Source organism: Balaenoptera musculus, chromosome 6 (assembly GCF_009873245.2).
Source record: "Balaenoptera musculus isolate JJ_BM4_2016_0621 chromosome 6, mBalMus1.pri.v3, whole genome shotgun sequence".
Taxonomy (NCBI): Eukaryota; Metazoa; Chordata; class Mammalia; order Artiodactyla; family Balaenopteridae; genus Balaenoptera; species Balaenoptera musculus.
Genome location: NC_045790.1, coordinates 1,360,366 through 1,378,283, shown reverse-complemented (window position 1 = coordinate 1,378,283; position 17,918 = coordinate 1,360,366). Strand labels below are relative to the sequence as shown.

Here is a 17,918-nt window from a genome sequence, read left to right as displayed (position 1 = left end):
TCAAAAATACTGAATTACTATGTTGTACAACTGAAACTAACATGATATTGTAAATCAACTATACTTCGGAAAAAAAAATATCTGGACTTACATATATTTATCTAATACTAAGGGTCTTTGATTCTGTTACAAGGCAGACCTAAAGACCAGTGGAATTAAATACAAGAACAACTACGATAACAATAAAAATAAATAAAAAAGAGTAAAAAATTTTTTTCTCACCTCTTAAGAGGGGGAGGAGGAACATCTCTCTTCTGTAAATAGAGAAAATCCATTGTTATCTGTTCCTTGCCTGTGGGGTGCCTGACCCCTCTTCCAGGAGAAATCTCTGGGGGCTCTTCTTGCCATTGCCCCAGGAGGGGACTTCTTGTTTCCTGTAAGTTGGTTAATGATGGGTCTGCTGACCCAGAACACCTCGTGTGCCTGTTCAGGATGAAGCTCATAAAAGTGGAGATTAAAAACTCAACAGCTGTGTGTCAGGATGACAGCAGTGGATGGCTATATGACTGAATTGTATTTATCACATTACTTTCAAGGCAAGCATTCTTTTCCTTTGTTTCCAGATTTAACTTAGGGGAAGTAGAGAAAAGCGCTGAAAGTGTGAAAACGTTCCTAGAGATAAAGCAACAGAGCAGGAGGCCCCTCAAGGCTGATAAGGAGGCCTATGGCATGGAGAACAAACTTCGAAAAGTTAGAAAATCCCTTGAGACACAGAAGACAATGTGAGTATGTGACTCAGCACGCTGGTGGTTGGAAGGCTGAAATACGTCGCAAGTCCCAACAGGAACGTACACTGGGCTACACAGACATCCTAGCTGTCCCTTATTTGCAGGCCAGTTCTGGGCTTCGGAGAACTGTGTGTGCTCCTGGCTCCCGCCTTGTTCTCGGTGTCTAATTCTGATGACTCTGGGTCTGAGATGCGTCTTCCCTTCCTCCCACCCTCCCATCCTCAGTGGCAGCCTGGTCTAGACAGGCTCGCATATTCCTTGGGCGATCACAGCGGTCTTCTTCCTGGACTTGGGAGCTTCGAGGCTCCCCACGCTGCAGTGTAGCTGACACCGCTCTTGCTGACGTTCTCATTGATTAACTTAGCCACACTCACTGTTTGTTCTCCTGGGCCATTGTTGGTGGGCCACCATGTTTGGAGTTTTGCCCTCACTTTTTCACATCACGTCCTACTACTCTCATCCGACAATACTCAACATTTACTCTTCTCCCTGCGTGACACATCCTCCTGCACTTTCCCGTGACATGGCCCTTCTGCCTTGAGGTCCCTCCTTCCGGCTCGCCCCCAGAGCTTCTGCTCATGAGTTCGCTGTCCCTCTCTGAAGCTTGCCCTCATGCCCCACTTAGATTTAGTGCCCTTTCTCCCGGGCTCTTGCTACGCTGCAGTATTTAGTAGGTCGATTATGATGTGTTGCTGTCTTTTTCCTAAATTGTTAGCTCTCTCACAGCAGGGACCGTGCGTTTTCCTCTTTTTATTAACATATCCAGTTGTTCTCGAATGACTTGGGTCCTGCTGCTTGCTGCTTACAAAATCAATTACGTACTCCCAAACGTCGGCAGAAAGGAAAGTTTCCTTTAATCAGGATGCCAGCAGTCTGGGGAGATGGTGGACTCAGTGTCCCCCCCAAAACCACCTGTGAGATTCTGCTCGGCCATGGAAGTTGTAAAGGGAAGGAGGGGAGTAATCTCAGTTAATCACTGAGATGGGGGTCAGGGTCACCGCCGTCCCCCACTGTGTGCAGGCTCGTGGACTCCTCGTGATTTTCTCCTCTAGATGTCCTCTTGATCACGCAGTTTGTTCGGGAGATTACTGAAGGGGAAGCTTGGGCAGAGATCTGGTCACCTGTTAATTACTGACTCTTCTCTCCTCCTTCTTTGATCTACAGAAAGAACCGATAAGTTAGGCAAAGTATCGTGTGATCAAAAGACTTGAAAGCTGTGCTTGGGCTGGAGATGAGTAAGGCACGGGATGCCTGGTGAAAAGTCACAGTACAGCTCTGCTAAAGTGACAAGGAAAGGGGCTTCCTGCTGAGGGCGGTTTCCTGTAAAGAGCTGCTTACACAGTCTTAACACATTGCTTGGCAGGTCACAGCTGGCCCATATGGCAGGTCACAGCTGGCCCATACATATTTTGCAGTGATTGGTAGTTACTTCCCTGGAAGTTGAAACAGCTTTTAGAGCTTCTCGGGCTCAGATTTTTCACATTCTGGAGCAAGTCAGAATTTCCTGCTGACACTTCTGTGTCTCTTCCTTCTGCCTGTTATGCTGTTTCCCTGGAAGTGATGGTAGGTGTCAGCCTTTTCAATCACTAGTCCTTAGACAGCTTTTCTTCAGGACGCTGGCAGTCACGATGTCAAGTTGCATTAGTGACCAACAAGTCAAGCTTTAAAAATAAGACGAATGTTTTCATGAACTAAGAATGCTGCTGTCCTATCGGTAAACAAAGGATGTTGCAGCCGTCAAGCCACCACTTTCCCCGGCAGTGCACCCTGAGGGGACTCAGGATGGGAAAGCACAGGACACTGGCCCCAGAGAGCTGAGGTGCACATCAAAGGAATGATTCCAGTGAGCCCAGACTTTTGCATCTTCCCATACACAGAAAAGCGCTAAATTCCTTAACTTGAGGTGTCTGGTTTTCTTTAGTTAGCAGTCATCCTTTGATGTTCCGACCACCTGGTCTTTGTTGCAAACACTCTTGTGCATCCTGGCTCCCAGCGCCCCCTGCCTCACCTCCGCGGAGCAGTCTCTCAGAGTTATTTGAGATGCTGTCTCCAGGGCCTGAAGTCCTAAGAGTGTCCACCGAATAGAACATAATTCTCAACTTTTAGGTTGTGTGTTTTCTTTCAGTCAGCATTTTCCTACCTCATTCAGCACCATGATTACACTGAGGGTGTTGGGACCCTTGCCCCGGGCCCTGTGCTTCAGAGAACCCCACGCTGGCCTCCCCATCTGCAGCCATTCCCTTCAAGTTAGGAGTTGGTGCAGCTCAGGAGACATCCCTCTGGAGCTCACTCTCACCCTTCAGATTCCAGGTGGTTACGGGGCTCTATTTGTCAGGGTAGGAGGAGGATGTATTTTATCTGAAAGTTTGGTACCTCAATTTAAAACTTAGAAATCCTTAGACAGCAGTATGGGGGCCTCCGTTAGTCCTCTGCCTGTGCTGGTCCCGGCATTGCCCCTGGAGGTGAAGGGAATGTCACAGGAAGTGAGTTGGTGGTGCGTCCACTGCTTCGTCTGTATTTCTCACCCCTGAAATGGAGTTAGACGGGACACTGGTTAGCACATATTCTCATATTAGGAGCTGACTTATGTGCAAAGGTGAGAGTGTCGACTAAAACAAAAAAGCACAGCCTAAAAGTTGAGAATTAGGTTTCATTTGTTGGACGTTCTAAGGACTTAAGCCCGGGAGGCAGCCTCTCAGACAGCTCCGAGGGGCTGCTCCCAAGAGGTAAGCGGGGAGCCAGGATGTAGAGGAGTGTTTGCAACAAACACAAGGTAGTCGGAACATCAAAAGATGACCGTTAATTAAAGAAAACCAGACATCTCAAGTTAAGGAGTTCAGCACTTTTCAGTGTATGGGAAGATGCAAGAGTCTGGGCTCACTGGAATCATTCCTTTGGTCTGCACCTCAGCTGTCTGCGGCCAGTGTCCTGTGCTTTCCTTCCTGAGTCCCCTCGGGGTGCACCATGGAGGGGGGCTGCAGAGGCTGAGGGCTGGGCGGTGGGCAGCCCATGGGTCTCCACCCTGAGTCCCTGCGGGGCTCGCCGTCGGGGCGACTGCAGTGGCTTGATCGCTGCAGCATCCTTTGTTTACCGATACGGCAGCAGCTTTTCTCCTTCACCAGAAACAGACCAAGAAAGGACCAGAGATGTGGGTGTCTGAAAGGCGGTTCCCGTGAGGAGTGATGGAGAATGCGCTTTGGTGACTGAGTCCAAGCCAGTGCTTGTGGGGCAGCGTCTTAGGCCAGATTCCTCGCAGAGATCTGAGATGGGGCCTCCTGGAAGTGATCTGTTGAAGGGGTGTGCTTGAGCGGGACCTGCAAGAAAGCGAGGAAGCAACAGAGGGAAAGTGAGGAAGAGGCGTAAGGGTGTGGTGTTGCTGGAACATTGCTGACCCCGGGCAACCGGGAGGCCTGGGTGCACCGGCAGGATCGTGCCAGCGTGGGTCGAGGGGGCTGTTTCGTGTACCGCTTATCAGTCAGGTACTGGCTGGGGGCCACATTCCCGGTCCCAAGAGGTGTTGTAACCTTCCAGGCATTTCTTGGGAGCTCTTGTCAGCAGAGGGCACTTCTGCAGGGGATGGTGCCACCAAGAGCCCTTGGCAACCAAACTCAGAGCTGCTGTAGTGTCCGCAGGCGGAGAGGAGGAGTTGGCCTGCACTCGGCCATGTGGGGCCGGGGGCACCTACCTTCCTCCAAGCCTGTGAAAGAGAAAATGCTCATCACTTTAGCAAGGGACAGGGGGGTCATATCGGGAGAACTGGATTTGGCAAGAAGGATGCTTAGAGTAGGAGGAAAGGAGGGGACTACTGAGACACAGTAGGGGACTTTTCTGATGAGGGAACACAAGTTCCAGAGGCTTCCGAGGGAGAAGGTTGGTTCAGGGTGGTCCGGGTGTATGTAGCAGTGAATGTCTGGGTGATGAGGGGATCAAGGACCTCCCGGGCTTCCTATGGCGGCCAAATGTGGCCGTTCATTACTTAAAATTTGTTTTTATAAACAGAGATAAAAGAAGCCAGAAAAATCCCAGAAAAATGGATCAAAGCCTAATCCGTGGAGCTGAACATGATAATCTCCTCAAGAGTCTCGAGAAGAACTTGGAGATCCCTCAGGACTGCACATATGCTGATCAGAAGGCCATAGATGCTGAGGTGAGCCCTTAGGATGGAGCGGTGCTCCTGGAAATCATTTCACGCTCCTGCTAATACCGGTCAGCTCCAGACGCTGCCGGGTGTGATACCTCAGTGCTGTCGCTTCCAGAACAGAAATCCTTGTGCATGGCTCTCTGTCTGTACCTAACCCTGAGGGCTCTGCAGAGTGTGTTTGAAGAAGACAGGATTAGGTTTATAGATGATTTCGTGCTTGTTAATAGTTAACCCCTGGGAGTGGCTGTCCTTCCGTGATTTCTTCCTGCAATACTGTTTTTCACAGCCTGAATTCTACGCTCCGGTCTCACACGCCTCAACCGAATATTGCGGTACATGCGGTCCAATACACTTGAAATAATATATACACAATTTCTCTAAAGCTCAGGATTTCTATGTTACAGTCAAAACATGCCACCAAAAAGACATTGAAATATCTAAATGTGGTGTGCCGTTTCTTCTTCAAAATGTTTTATAGTGCAAATAATGCATGCGTTTGGTAGACGAATTTGAAAAAATAAATTAGTAACAATAAAAGCCATGCCAACAGTCGGAAGTAATCACTGCCCTTCTGGATGAACCTTTCATATCTTTGTGACCACACACACACGCACACATACATACACACATACATACACACATAGGTGCGTACAGGCATATGCCTGTGTGTGTATATGTGCATTCTATTGTATACATTCTTTTGTAAATTTCAAGGTTTCCTCCTTTTCGAGAACCATCATCATTTTCATGGGTCCTTGATATCACATTGTATAGTTGACTGTACAATGGAGGGTATTTTGCTTTTGGATTCTTAGGGTTTTTGGTTTTTTCTTTTCTTCTCTCTTTCATAAGCAGTGCTTATTTTAGCACATAAAACTCTGCATGCAAGTGGATTTCCTCCTTAGGGCAGGGATATTTTTAAGGCTATCTGTGACCAATTTACAGTGAGAAAGAAGCCTTCCCAGAACATTTAAGGTAAGGAACCTGCTCTGCTTGGAGAAATCGCTCTCCCCAAGGAGAACTCCTAGGGCTGATCTGACCTCCCGCAGGCTGGAGTGGCCACACTTGCACCTCCTCTGGGGATTGTCTACCGCTTGGTCAGTACTTCTCACCCCTGAAATGGGGTGAAACGGCGCGAGACATTCTGCTCCAAGACTTTGGAACATTTCTGATAGTTACTGTTGTTCCCATAAAATGTTTTTTATATGTAGAGTTAATTTCAAATAATTGGCCTCATTTAGCTAAATTATTATATAGTGTGCCTGTTATTTTCATTTCACCATTTTAAATTCTGATTTAAATTAAAATTAGATAAGAGATGATCAAAATCCCTAAAACTCTTGCTTCCTTCAGACTTTGCAGAGGGTGTTTGACCGAGTGAAATTCTCAAGGAAAGGCGCCAAACTGAAGGCTTTGGCAGCAAGGGGAATTGGATATCATCACAGCTCTTTGAGCGCCAAAGAAAAGCAGTTAGTTGAGATTCTTTTTAGGAAAGGATTTATTAGGGTAAGTAAAGTTCTTCATTTTAAAACTTGAAACTCTGTCTGTATGAAGCTGAGCACCCATAACGAGTGGAAAATAACCATTTTTTGCCATCTAATTATGTCTTTTTTTTTTTTTTAACGTCCCATGACACCACTGCATTTTCCATCTCATTTAGTTGAGGGAGGGGGTTTGAAATCTCTCATTCAGTTTATCTCTTTTTCGTGAGATTCAAGTATCCCCTAAACAAGTACTGTTCCAACTATTTCCAACTATGTTTGAAATATTACCTGTGGCGATCTAGGAATAAACGCCCACTTTTCATTTATAATGTCGATGGCATTTTGTCAGCTGTTCATGTGATTTTGGCTGTAGACGTCTTTTCATGGGTGTGGAGGACATTCAGGGTAGCATTTCGATCAGGTCTTTTCCCGGTGTAATAGCTGAAATAAGAACAAGGATGTGCTGCTTCCCCAGGGCCCGCTGCACGGCTCGGCCGACTTTAGCGGTGCCACCCTCATACTCTGTCCTGTCCCTGGTGGCGGACAGGAGGAAGGTTCCCTGAATCACTTGACACCCAGCCCTTGTAATGTTGTATTTGGTGTGTCCCATAAAGATGTGAGGGGATACTCTGGATACATTCACAAAGAGGGTTTATGTGATTTCCTAGTTAATTTAGACCTTGAGTAATATTTTAAAATAGACCCTGACTTTTTCTAATTTGTCACATTAATTTTTTGAATTATGTACATTTTATTTGTGTGTGGTGGGGAGGAGAGAGATTGATTCTGTTACTCTAGGGAGTATCTTTTAATCTTAATAAATAAATCTTGAAGAAAATCTGACATCCTAATTTAAGGGTAATTCTGTAATCTGGAAAAAACCCTGAAATGTATCATTAACAACTTTGTTTAGCTTTTTTCTTAACTAATAACAAGTTATTTATTTATTTTAAAAGTCAATAACCAGAAACAAAACTTTTTACATGATTATGAATTGAGGTAAGGAGGCATAACTATTTTGATCAGCATATCCTGGGTCTAAAATAGTATCTGTTAAATAGTAGTTGCTCAATGACCAGTAGCTTAGTAAATGGATAACTAGATCCCTCTAGGAAAAGTACTATGGAAATAGAGATAGCTTTGTTATTGAGAACACATTTTTCAAAAGGTATTTATTCTAGTTATAGTCTAAATTTAATGTTCTTTTTTTTCCCATTCATGTTCTTATTGAAGAACTTTATAAAAACAGTTAATAAATGGTGTGTTTCATTTTGACAGAGTATCGATATCAGGTTCAGAATAATTACAGAAAATTATTCCGTATACTTCACCATTAACCTTAACTATGACTTTATGATAATCAATATAAATAGAAATAACAATTAGAAATACCCAGCATTATATGAAAAAAATGAGTGAAAATAGATTATTTAAGAAACTGTAAAATTTGCCCTACTCCTTTTCTGGTCAGTTATTATGGCAATTCAGGGAAAAAGATGAAACTTAATTTGCTCTTATTACTTAGATAATTTATTTCCATAGAGATAATCCTCACAGATAAGTTATAGTGGGTGAGGCTGGCCACTGCCCATAAGTGGGTCTGTAACAGTATTATTCCCTGTTGTGGGAAGTTCCCTTTCTAGTCATTTATTACAAAGCATTTCCTGAGCACCTGTCATGTGCCTGGTACTCTTTTTGCAGGGTGGGGTACACGGTAGTGAAAGGGGCTTGGGGTCTGAGGCAGGACAGTAAACACACAGATGATACACTTGAGGTGGTCATTAATGCCATGAGTAGGGATAATGAGGACGGGGCCATCATTTTGGATGTGGTGGTCCAGAAATTTCTATTTGACATTTGAGCGGAGGACTGAACAAACCAGATAAATGGATACATGGGAGAAGAATATTCTGGGCAGAGCAGAGTGAGGGGCAAGGCCCTGAGCGGTGAAATATGACACAGCAAGAACGCCAACGTGCTAAAGCCTGTAGTTCAAGGCTTTCAGTCACTCCATGGCATTCCACTGAAATGCTATTTTATGAAGTAACTGTTTTATTCTCCTTCTAGGTGGTGACCGCTACAGGGACACTTGCTTTAGGAATCAACATGCCTTGTAAATCTGTGGTTTTTGCTCAAAACTCAGTCTATCTGGATGCTTTAAACTACAGACAGGTATTGTGATATGCAGAAACTCCCTATTGCATTGCTAAAATAGGGCACTAAAAGAGTAAGAAAGGCGAGCCTTTGGTTTGCACACGTGCTGCAATTCACGGGGACTTTCCTGCAAACCTGACAGTCACGTTTAGCTGTGGTATAGTGGACAGGTCACTGGCTTGGTGTTATGTGACCTTGGGTGCGATATCTAACCTGCCTGGTCCTTCTTTGCTATCTCCAGAATAGGGATGATAAGGACGGTCCCATGGCATTTGCAAGAATTCAGTGAAGTGATTTGTAGGGAAGACACATGTGCAAGGTGCTTGAGGACTCTCTCCTCGTCTAGCCCCTGTGCCCCTGACTTTACACCCTGGGGTTCTCTTTCATGCTTCTCTTGTCTTTGCCCCTGCTGTGCACTGTACTACCAAGCCGACTTTGTTATTCTCCTCCAGTGGTTTTGATCTTGGCCTTGCAATTTCCATTTCCGCCGTCTTTCATCATACATTTTTAGCTTGTACTAATTAAACAGTTTTCCTAATTTTCAGGTCTCCTGACTCCACTGTGTCCTGAACGCAGACGGTTTTCCTACTCAGGATCACTTGGTGAATATTTCTGCTACATCTGTCAGCCAACATTACAGGTTTTATCCAGGTGCCCCCCCGCCACCCCACTTCCTCACGGAGCACTTCCTTTCTATTCCCTGATGGGCCTTGTTCCTACCCAATACAACATCCTTAGTTTTTCCCCCATTTTACCAACCCCTGTCCTTTTGATTTCTCTTTCTGCTGCTGTTCTGGGCATGAACCCTCTCCCCATATCATCTTTGGGAATCTCTCATTTAGGGGTCTGGGGCCAGCGTTATGGATGGTGAACTTGGGAGTGGAAATGCCAAGGTTGGAGTCCTGGGTCTTTCACTTCCTGGTGTTTGCCTACAGTGAGTTTCTTATTTCCCAAGCCCCAGTTACTCTACTGTAAATGCGGACACTGATTACACTCACCTCATAGGGTGGTGGTTGTAGGGTCTTTATAAAAAAGGTGTAAAGGACTTAGCACATTCTGAGCACTTCCTAAACGAGAACTAATGTAACTTCTGTAGAGTTTGTTCTTAACTTTTTTTGTACAAGCGTTTCTGAATTTTATCTCACTCCTGCATCTCCTCAGTTTGTGCACAATTTTTATGGTGATTTGTCACTCAGCACACATGTGTGTAGGGGAGAGAGCGAAAAGGGACAAAGGAGGGGGGTGGGAAGGAAGAGAGGAGGATTAGTAAGTTCAGCTGTAAGTGAACTTGAAACCAGGGTCTCGTCTTTTTCTCTTCTTGCTGTTCTGTCTTCTGTATATCATTATACAAATACCTAGCACGGTTTTGGGAATGAAATAAGTACATCAGGATGACGAGTGTCTCATTTTCAGCTCTGTCTCAGCCACAGTGAATTTCCTGCCTGGTACCCAGTTGGATTTTAGTCTCAGTTCTGTAATGGTTGGACATCTGCACAGTTGACTTGCTCTAATCCAGTATAAAAGGCTCAGTTCTTATACTGTGATGGAGAAACTGTTCAGGAAAGATTTACTTTGTGATTCTATTCTGTTTTCAGATGTCTGGACGGGCCGGACGACGAGGTCAAGACCTGGGGGGAGATGTGTATTTCTTTGATATTCCACTCCCTAAAATCGAAAAGCTCATCAAATCCAACGTCCCTGAACTGCGAGGGCAGTTCCCTCTCAGCATATCCCTGGTCCTGAGACTCATGCTTCTGGCTTCCAAGGGAGATGACCCCGAGGACGCTAAGGCAAAGGTACTGTGGGGACGGTTTCTGGGGCTGAGTCTCCGTTACTGGCCGGGCTCTGTTCTACACCTGTAGTGATAGCTTCTTGGAGTCACCAGTCTTTAATGCTTGGTAGTGTCTTGGCTGGTATAGGATTGGGGGTGGGTGGGGAGAATAATGATTAGTTTTGTTGTCTCCTCTGTCAATCATAGAATTTATGGCCAATGGGCATTTGGGTTTGCCCCAGATTACTATTTTCATGTATGATAAACATTGCCCCATAGGATTGAAGGGTGCTAGCTATGGATTTTAAAAGATCTGGGTTACAAAAAGATTTGTGTTTATGATTTTGTAATAAAAGAGTTCATTTTTCGTAAAAAAGTAACCCAAGTTCATCAAAGAATATTTGGATAATGCAGAAAGTTGAAGGAAGAAAAAAAGCACCTACACCTAGTTTTGCTCTCCAAAAACAATCACATTCTCATTTTGCTTTTCAGTCATGTTTCTAAGTATAGGTGTGTATTTGGTTCCTTGCAAAGATATATTTATATTTAGTTGGACTTAAGACTATGGTTATAAACTTACCGTGAAATTTTCTGCTCAGATAAATATCTTGAGTCTAATCCCACAATGAGAAATTTAGAATTCATAATTAAATATTTGGTTTCATCCTTATGGAGATGCATTGTGAAAGGGACCCACTCCTCCCTGTGTTTGTATATTGATTAGCATGCCCTCTAAATTGGATCCTGTTTGCCAAGGTGAGGATTCCTCCAGGACTTTTGTGATGAGTAGCGTCTTGTTATGTTGTTGATGCTTCTACAGAGCAGGTGCATATCATTTTAGACCAAAACTTCCCCATGTTTGAGTTCTTATTTTTTACCTCTATACAGGAGAGAAGCATATGTCTTCTTGCAAACTTTTTAATTTTTTTCAAAAAGCTTTTCAGAGTCATTGGTCTTCTTTGCCTTGGCCTGTTTGAAGAGATCTCTCTGTAACCTTCACACATAAAAGACTCAAGTGTGGGCATACATTTCTTGGAATATTCTTTTTACTTGTCACATCAAACTAGAATCACTTCATTGCCCTCTGGCATTTACTGTCATAGAGGAACAGACTCTTGAAATCTCCTCTAGAGGAACTGTGCTAATTCTTGTTTTCTTATAGTTTCTTTCTTTCTGCCTATGTAATTATATGAGTATTATAAAAGTCTGTATATTTAAATTCTTTTCCCCAGAATTTTCTATTTTGTGTGTCTTTCCTTTTATGTTTTATTGATGTTTTAGTTATTACATGATGAAAACTTTCAGTCTTCATGCTCAGAAGTTTTTATCGTGGTAAAATACATATAACATTAAATTTGCCATCTTAACCGGTTTTAAGTGTGCAATTCAGTAATGTTAAGAACCTTTGCATTGTGCAGGGCTCAGGTCATTCTGGAACTAAGAAAAGATTTCTTAAGTTAGATCTTTGATATTTGCTTCTGTTTTGATTTGTTCAGTTTGCAGAAAAAGTTATAACTTCTTAAATCAAAAGTCGTTTTCCTGTTCTCCACTGTTGTTTTTCTTCGTTATGAGAGAACACTTGAGTTTATCTCCTGCGTCTCTGATGCAGTCTCTAAAGTTTCAGATCTACTCCTTAGGGATACCATGTGGATGTTCATTCTGCTGCAGGACTTGTTTCCCTGAGATTGTGCACTACTTCCTATGTCACCCTTTCATATCATAATTAAGTATTATTTTTAAAATGTCAATTTATATTGTCCATTTACCTTATGCGGTCGTGCCTTGTTTCATAAGAGGTCATATCTTTTGGCCTCCATTGAGGATGCCAAAGAATTTTTCCAAAATACGTTTTTCTAAAAAAACCCATTTTCATAGGTCAGATTACTTTTGAGTAGAAGCCAGTGTTCTTGTGATGGTCTGTAAGTTTCTGCAGAGCCTGGTCCCAGGCTCCCTTGTTGGACTCAACCACGTCCTGCTCTCCTACATGAGCCCACTACCTGCTCCACCGACAGTAGGCACGTAACAGTCCGAGGGGCACGGCTTTGCTGTTTCTGCTGCTTCCAGAACCTTCCCCCAGATGTGTGCACAGTCTCACTCTTCCACCTTGTTCAGTTTCTTGCTCTGCTGTTAGCCTGCTGCCACCACCCCTCCTGCGCTGTCGATGGACCCCCGTCTGCTGTGCCGACTGTGACCCCTGCTCATTTATACATAGTACACACCACGCCTTACACAGCTGCAAATCTCTGTCTCTGTATACATCTCCCATCTCTACCATGTTTTTGTTTATTTTCTCTATATTTCCCACTGGAATGTAAGCACCCTAGGCCAAAGGTGTTTGTTTGTCTTAATTCCTGGTACAGACACCCAATAAATAGTTGTAGCATGACTGAATAATTTTAGGAAGATGGTCTGTTTTCTTAAAAGAACTGATCTCTTGTGGGTTTTTCTGTTTTCTCACTTTTGAAGGAAAGTACATCCCTTCAAATCTGGTGATTTGCCAAGAAAGAGGGCGCATGATTTTTCTTCTGGTTTCACTCTCTGCTCACCTCAGTGCTGTTTAAATACCCTTTTAAATGTGAAGCTAGATGAATAGCTTTTGGCCCAAACCTCAGCATTTAGCACATTTTCAAATTATGTAGCTTTTTGGACTGAAAGTTCATCTTCTGCCAATGTCACTGACAGATTGGTCCACAGATTGGTCTTGTGGAGGCCATTCGTCACCACGAACTGCAGTAGGCACTGCTGTCAGAACTCTTACTGTCGTAATAAGACTTTAGTGACGTGGTCTGCATCTCCAGAGTTACAGTGAACCACCAGAAGTCACTCACCCTCCTACTACTCTGCTGTTTCCTGGCTGTTGCTCTAAATGTAGAGCGAGAGAGAGGAGAAGTTGTAGGAAAGGGCATTTTTGGCTCCCTGAAAACGTATCGCCCCAAGGAAGAGGTGATGGATGGTACACCCCATCCCTTCCTTCCTTCTCCCTCCTTCCCTCCCTGCCCCCTCTCCCTTCCTTCCTTCCTTCCTCCCTCCTAGTCCGCTGGCCTTACATTGACGAGAGATTCTTCCCAGGGACTATGAACTCTCAGGCCTAAAGGCAGCCACGTTTAATTTCGGTGATGTTGGGAAATTCTCCTTTTACTTGAACCTCATAAACGTTGTAGTGGGCAGTTGAAAGATATCTGAACTGTTACCTCGATGCTGTTTTACTATCTCAATATTTTTATTACTTTGACCTTAATCAACCTAATTCCATCGTTTTTGCAACGATACTGCAGGACATGGGATAATGTGTCAATAATATCGTATTTTCTTCCAGAACAACCCAAGATTGTAAGCTCTTAAAGTGGATTCACATATATTACCAGATTATTTGGCAACATGTTTCATTTCCAATGATTATGTTTTATATGTTCTGTTTTGTTAGGGGAAGGATGTGCCATGTAAGAACATAGTAAAACAAGTCATGTGAAATCCCATTGAATCTTAGGTGGGTCTGGTATCTGTGGGATAAAATGGATATTGGTAATATATATTTGATTGTTTTATATTCTTTTATGAGCCGGACAGTCAGATGTGGCCACAAGAGGAGACAGACGAGAGGCTCAGGGAAACAAAGTAGAAACCCACAGGTCCTAGAAATGCAGGCACGGTGCACCATGCAGGGCTTCATGAGACCCAAGGATGGTCGGGAGGCAGGAGACACGAGTGGAGGGAGAGGGTCCATGGGAAAGGCAAGACATCTCAGAGTAAATAGTTTGCGACTGGCTAGTTTGAATAATTCGGGTGGGCTTTGGGGGCTGCTGTGGTCTCTATTTGCCTGGCACCTGGGGTGCTTTAGGACAGGAGAATGTTGGCTTGGTGTGTGAGATTCAGGTAAGGCAGCAGGTGGGGCGTAAAGTTGGGATTGGTTGGTTTGTAGATGAGAAGCCAGCCTTGTCAAGTTGTTCTTATCTTTAGGAAGTAGCCCTGGGGGTGGCAGTCTCTCCCCAGCCAGCAGGGTTTTTAAGATGTCAAAACATCGTAATATGCAGGAAACAATGTTAAATTCCAGTGCACCTCTCTTGTCATCCAGGAGTGTATTTCTCAGCAGGAGCACAGTGTGAATTAACGTGCTACTCTCCTCAGGTGCTGTCCGTGCTCAAGCACTCACTGCTCTCCTTCAAGCAGCCCCGGGCGCTGGAGATGCTGAAACTGTACTTTCTGTTCTCCCTGCAATTCCTGGTCAAGGAGGTAGGACCGTGTTTGCCTTTTCGTGAGATAGGATCGGTACCATCTCTGTTTCTCATCATCTTGAACTAATTCCAGTCTTTCCAAGGTTATAGCCAAGGATTCCTACTACTTACAGTTGATTTAATTATCAAAGTGGGCCAGGTAATGAGTATTAATCTCTCTTATGTTGGTATTGTGGACTGAAAAAAAAAATGCACAACCTGAAAGTTGAGAATTATGTTTTATTCTATGGACATCCTTAGGACTTCAAGCCCAGGGCATAGCATCTCAAATAACACTTGAGGGGCTGCTCCCAAGAGGCAAGGGAGGAGCTAGGATATATACGGGTTTTTGCAATAAAGACCAGGTGGTCAGAACTTCAAAAGATGACTGTTCATTAAAGAAAGCCAGACATCTCAAGTTAAGGAATTTAGCGCTTTTCTGTGTATGGGAAGATGCAAGAGTCTGGGCTCACTGGAATCATTCCTTTGACGTGCACCTCAGCTCTCTGGGGCCAATGTCCTGTGCTTTCCCATCCTGAGTGTCCTCGGGGTGCACCATCGGGGAGGGGGGTAGAAGGAGGTGGGGAGTAGCTGCAGTGGCGGAGGGCTTGATGGCCGGCATCCTGTCTCCGTCCTGAGTTCCCGCAGGGCTCACCTTCCGGGCGGCTGTAATGTGATGGCTTGACGGCTGCAACATCCTTTCTTTATTGATATGGCCGGCATCCTGTCTCCATCCTGAGTTCCCTCAGGGCTCACCGTCCAGGCTGCTGTAATGTGATGGCTTGACGGCTGCAACATCTTTTGCTTACTGATATGGCAGCAACGTTTTAGTTCTCAGTATTAAGTACTATTTTAAACTGGCATTTAATAAGTTGTCTGTTAATTAAGGTATGTGGTTGAGTTGAGTCAAACTGATAAATTATGTCTGTTCTTTAGGGCTATTTAGATCAAGAAGGTAATCCTACAGGCTTTGCTGGACTTGTGTCACATTTGCATTATCACGAGCCTTCTAATCTTGTTTTCGTCAGTTTTCTTGTAAGAGGCCTTTTCCATAATCTCTGTCAGCCAACCAGAGAAGGTAAGCTTGACTTTTCATACGTATGGTCTAAAAACAACAAAGGTGCTATAGTGAAGCTAACACTTCAGGAAATTCTTTTTTTCTACAAAGAAAATACAAGTTAATATTTAGATAATTTGGAGATACCAAATTAGATAAAATAAAGTTTTATATACCTACTAATATAGATTACATAGGAGACAGCCATATTTTGTGGCAACTATTTAAAAATAACAACTTCTTATTAACTTGAGAGATTCCTTGATTCCAGGATTCAGAAATATTAATATATGATTTTTTGATAAATATTTTTCTAATTAAATGTAATATATGCTCATCATAGAAAAAGGATGTAGGAAACCATCATGTTAAAATAATATTCACTGTTGATATTTGTGAGTATTTTCCTCCAATCATATTTTCTTTGAATATAATTGTATAGTGTATTTAAATAGCTGATATCATGTTAGTTGCATGATCTAGAAACTTGTTTCCCCCCAGGTTTGCTTTTGTCAAATTGTGTACATTTTTTTGTGAATTCCGTTTGTAAAGTCCATCTTATGTTTCATTTAATGCACTTTTTATAAAAGCCTTTGATTTTTATAACTAAACCATAGATCTTTAAACTATGTCCCTAAAAGAAATGTTTCTGTCTTTGTGCTTAAGTTCATTGTAGTTACTGATGCCTGGTGATTTCCTTGCCTTTCACAGCATAACTTTGCTTTATCTTCCTTCATTAACTGGCAGGAACATTATTTTACACAATGTCACTAGGCTCTGAATGTGCATTGTTCTGTGAAACAAGGATACTTAGGAAGTTCTGTCTCCCAAAAGCTCTGTAAGAGGAGAAATAATTTCAGGCAACAAGAAGTGCAGTTGTGTTTATTGCTGTGTGTTTGTGTGTAGGGAGGTGTGTGCGGTTATAAACATGGAGACAGAAGCTTTATGAAGCAGATAATATGGGCGTTGCTATTTTGTACATGAGGAAACAGAGAAGTTAAACAAATTGCCATGGTCGCAAAACCTAAATATTGTAAGTCTTGAGCCAAGATTCAAATATGAGCAAGTTATTAAAGGTGGCACTTTTTAACACGACCATGTGACAGTCACGTGCTGTGGAGGATGGGAGTGAGTCAGGTTGATGGGATATATATATATATATATATATATATATATATTTTTTTTTTTTTTTTTTTTTTGGAGTATAGTTGCTTTACCATGTTGTGTTAGGGGTTGACAGTATATTAACATGAGTGGCGGGGAGGGGAGGGGGCTGGGGGGTTATTTGTGGGTTAGTTTTGGAAACCCTTACGTGCTTGGCTGAGGAGATTGGATTTTGTTTATGAGGCACTGAGATGCAATCAGAGGCTTTTGAGGAGGTGAGATCATGATCATTAAATGCTTAAGAAAACCAATCATAGACTAAAGGGGAAGGTCCCAGGTAAGGGGACAAGGGTCTTTGGTTGGAGTTACAAGAATCTGAAGTAGAGGGGGAGCAGCAAAAAGGAAAAAGCAGGCACAGGTGTAAAACTGCCAGCAGAGATAGTCATTCCCTAGTCGCTATACTTGTTACAAATTTCTAGTCTCCATGAAATAACGTACAATCTAACATTCAATTTATATTGTTCAATTTAAACATTAAAAATGGGATTAATGCACTTTTTATGTTTATGACAAGATATTTTATTTTGTATAGGCTCAAAACATTTTTCTCAGGATGTTATGGAAAAGCTAGTGTTAGTATTGGCAAATCTGTTTGGAAGAAAATATCTTCCAGCAAAGTTCCAAGATGCTACGCTCAAGTTTTATCAATCCAAGGTAAAATTTATGATTCTGATAACATTAAATAATTAAGACAATTTAACAGATCCTACCATAAATGATTCCACAGCAGTAGAATTTTATTAATATAGAGTTCATTTGTTTTATAGAAATAATTTGTTCTTCTGTAATCAGTGTTATATTTAATCTGTAATTCTCATGTCTCCTCTATAAATCTATCAAGAGATTGAATGCCTTGAGGAAAAATGGGATAAAAATTTTTGCTCACGTTTTCTATTGGATTGTATAAACGTGTAGCAATCAGTGGCTAAAGAAAAAAATGTACGTAATTATACATTAAATGAACTAATAGTTCCCATCATTGAATCTCTAGTTCTTTTAGCATCTTTTTACCTTGCAGTAGGTCTATGGACAGGAAGTGTGTGCTGTAAACTATAATGTTCTCACTGAAAAAATATTAGAATAGTCATCTAAGAAATCATCCCTTGACACACAGACTGTTGTCCGAGTTTATTTGCAATGACTTCTTCGATCATAATTCCCTGTCATTAAATCAGCATCAAATATTATTACTAATGTATTTCACTAGA

General features: G+C 42.7%; 1 protein-coding gene across 1 annotated transcript in view; it reads left to right on the top strand.

The window, feature by feature from the left end:
* Window positions 1-17,918, top strand: part of LOC118897516 (probable ATP-dependent RNA helicase DDX60) — an 82,498-nt gene that overhangs the window by 51,584 nt on the left and 12,996 nt on the right. Inside the window, exons 26-33 of the mRNA XM_036856798.1 lie at window positions 564-722; window positions 4,728-4,875; window positions 6,223-6,375; window positions 8,421-8,525; window positions 10,103-10,303; window positions 14,404-14,508; window positions 15,426-15,567; window positions 17,243-17,364. Coding sequence (XP_036712693.1) covers window positions 564-722; window positions 4,728-4,875; window positions 6,223-6,375; window positions 8,421-8,525; window positions 10,103-10,303; window positions 14,404-14,508; window positions 15,426-15,567; window positions 17,243-17,364 — 1,135 coding nt within the window. The remainder of the gene's footprint in view (window positions 1-563; window positions 723-4,727; window positions 4,876-6,222; window positions 6,376-8,420; window positions 8,526-10,102; window positions 10,304-14,403; window positions 14,509-15,425; window positions 15,568-17,242; window positions 17,365-17,918) is intronic.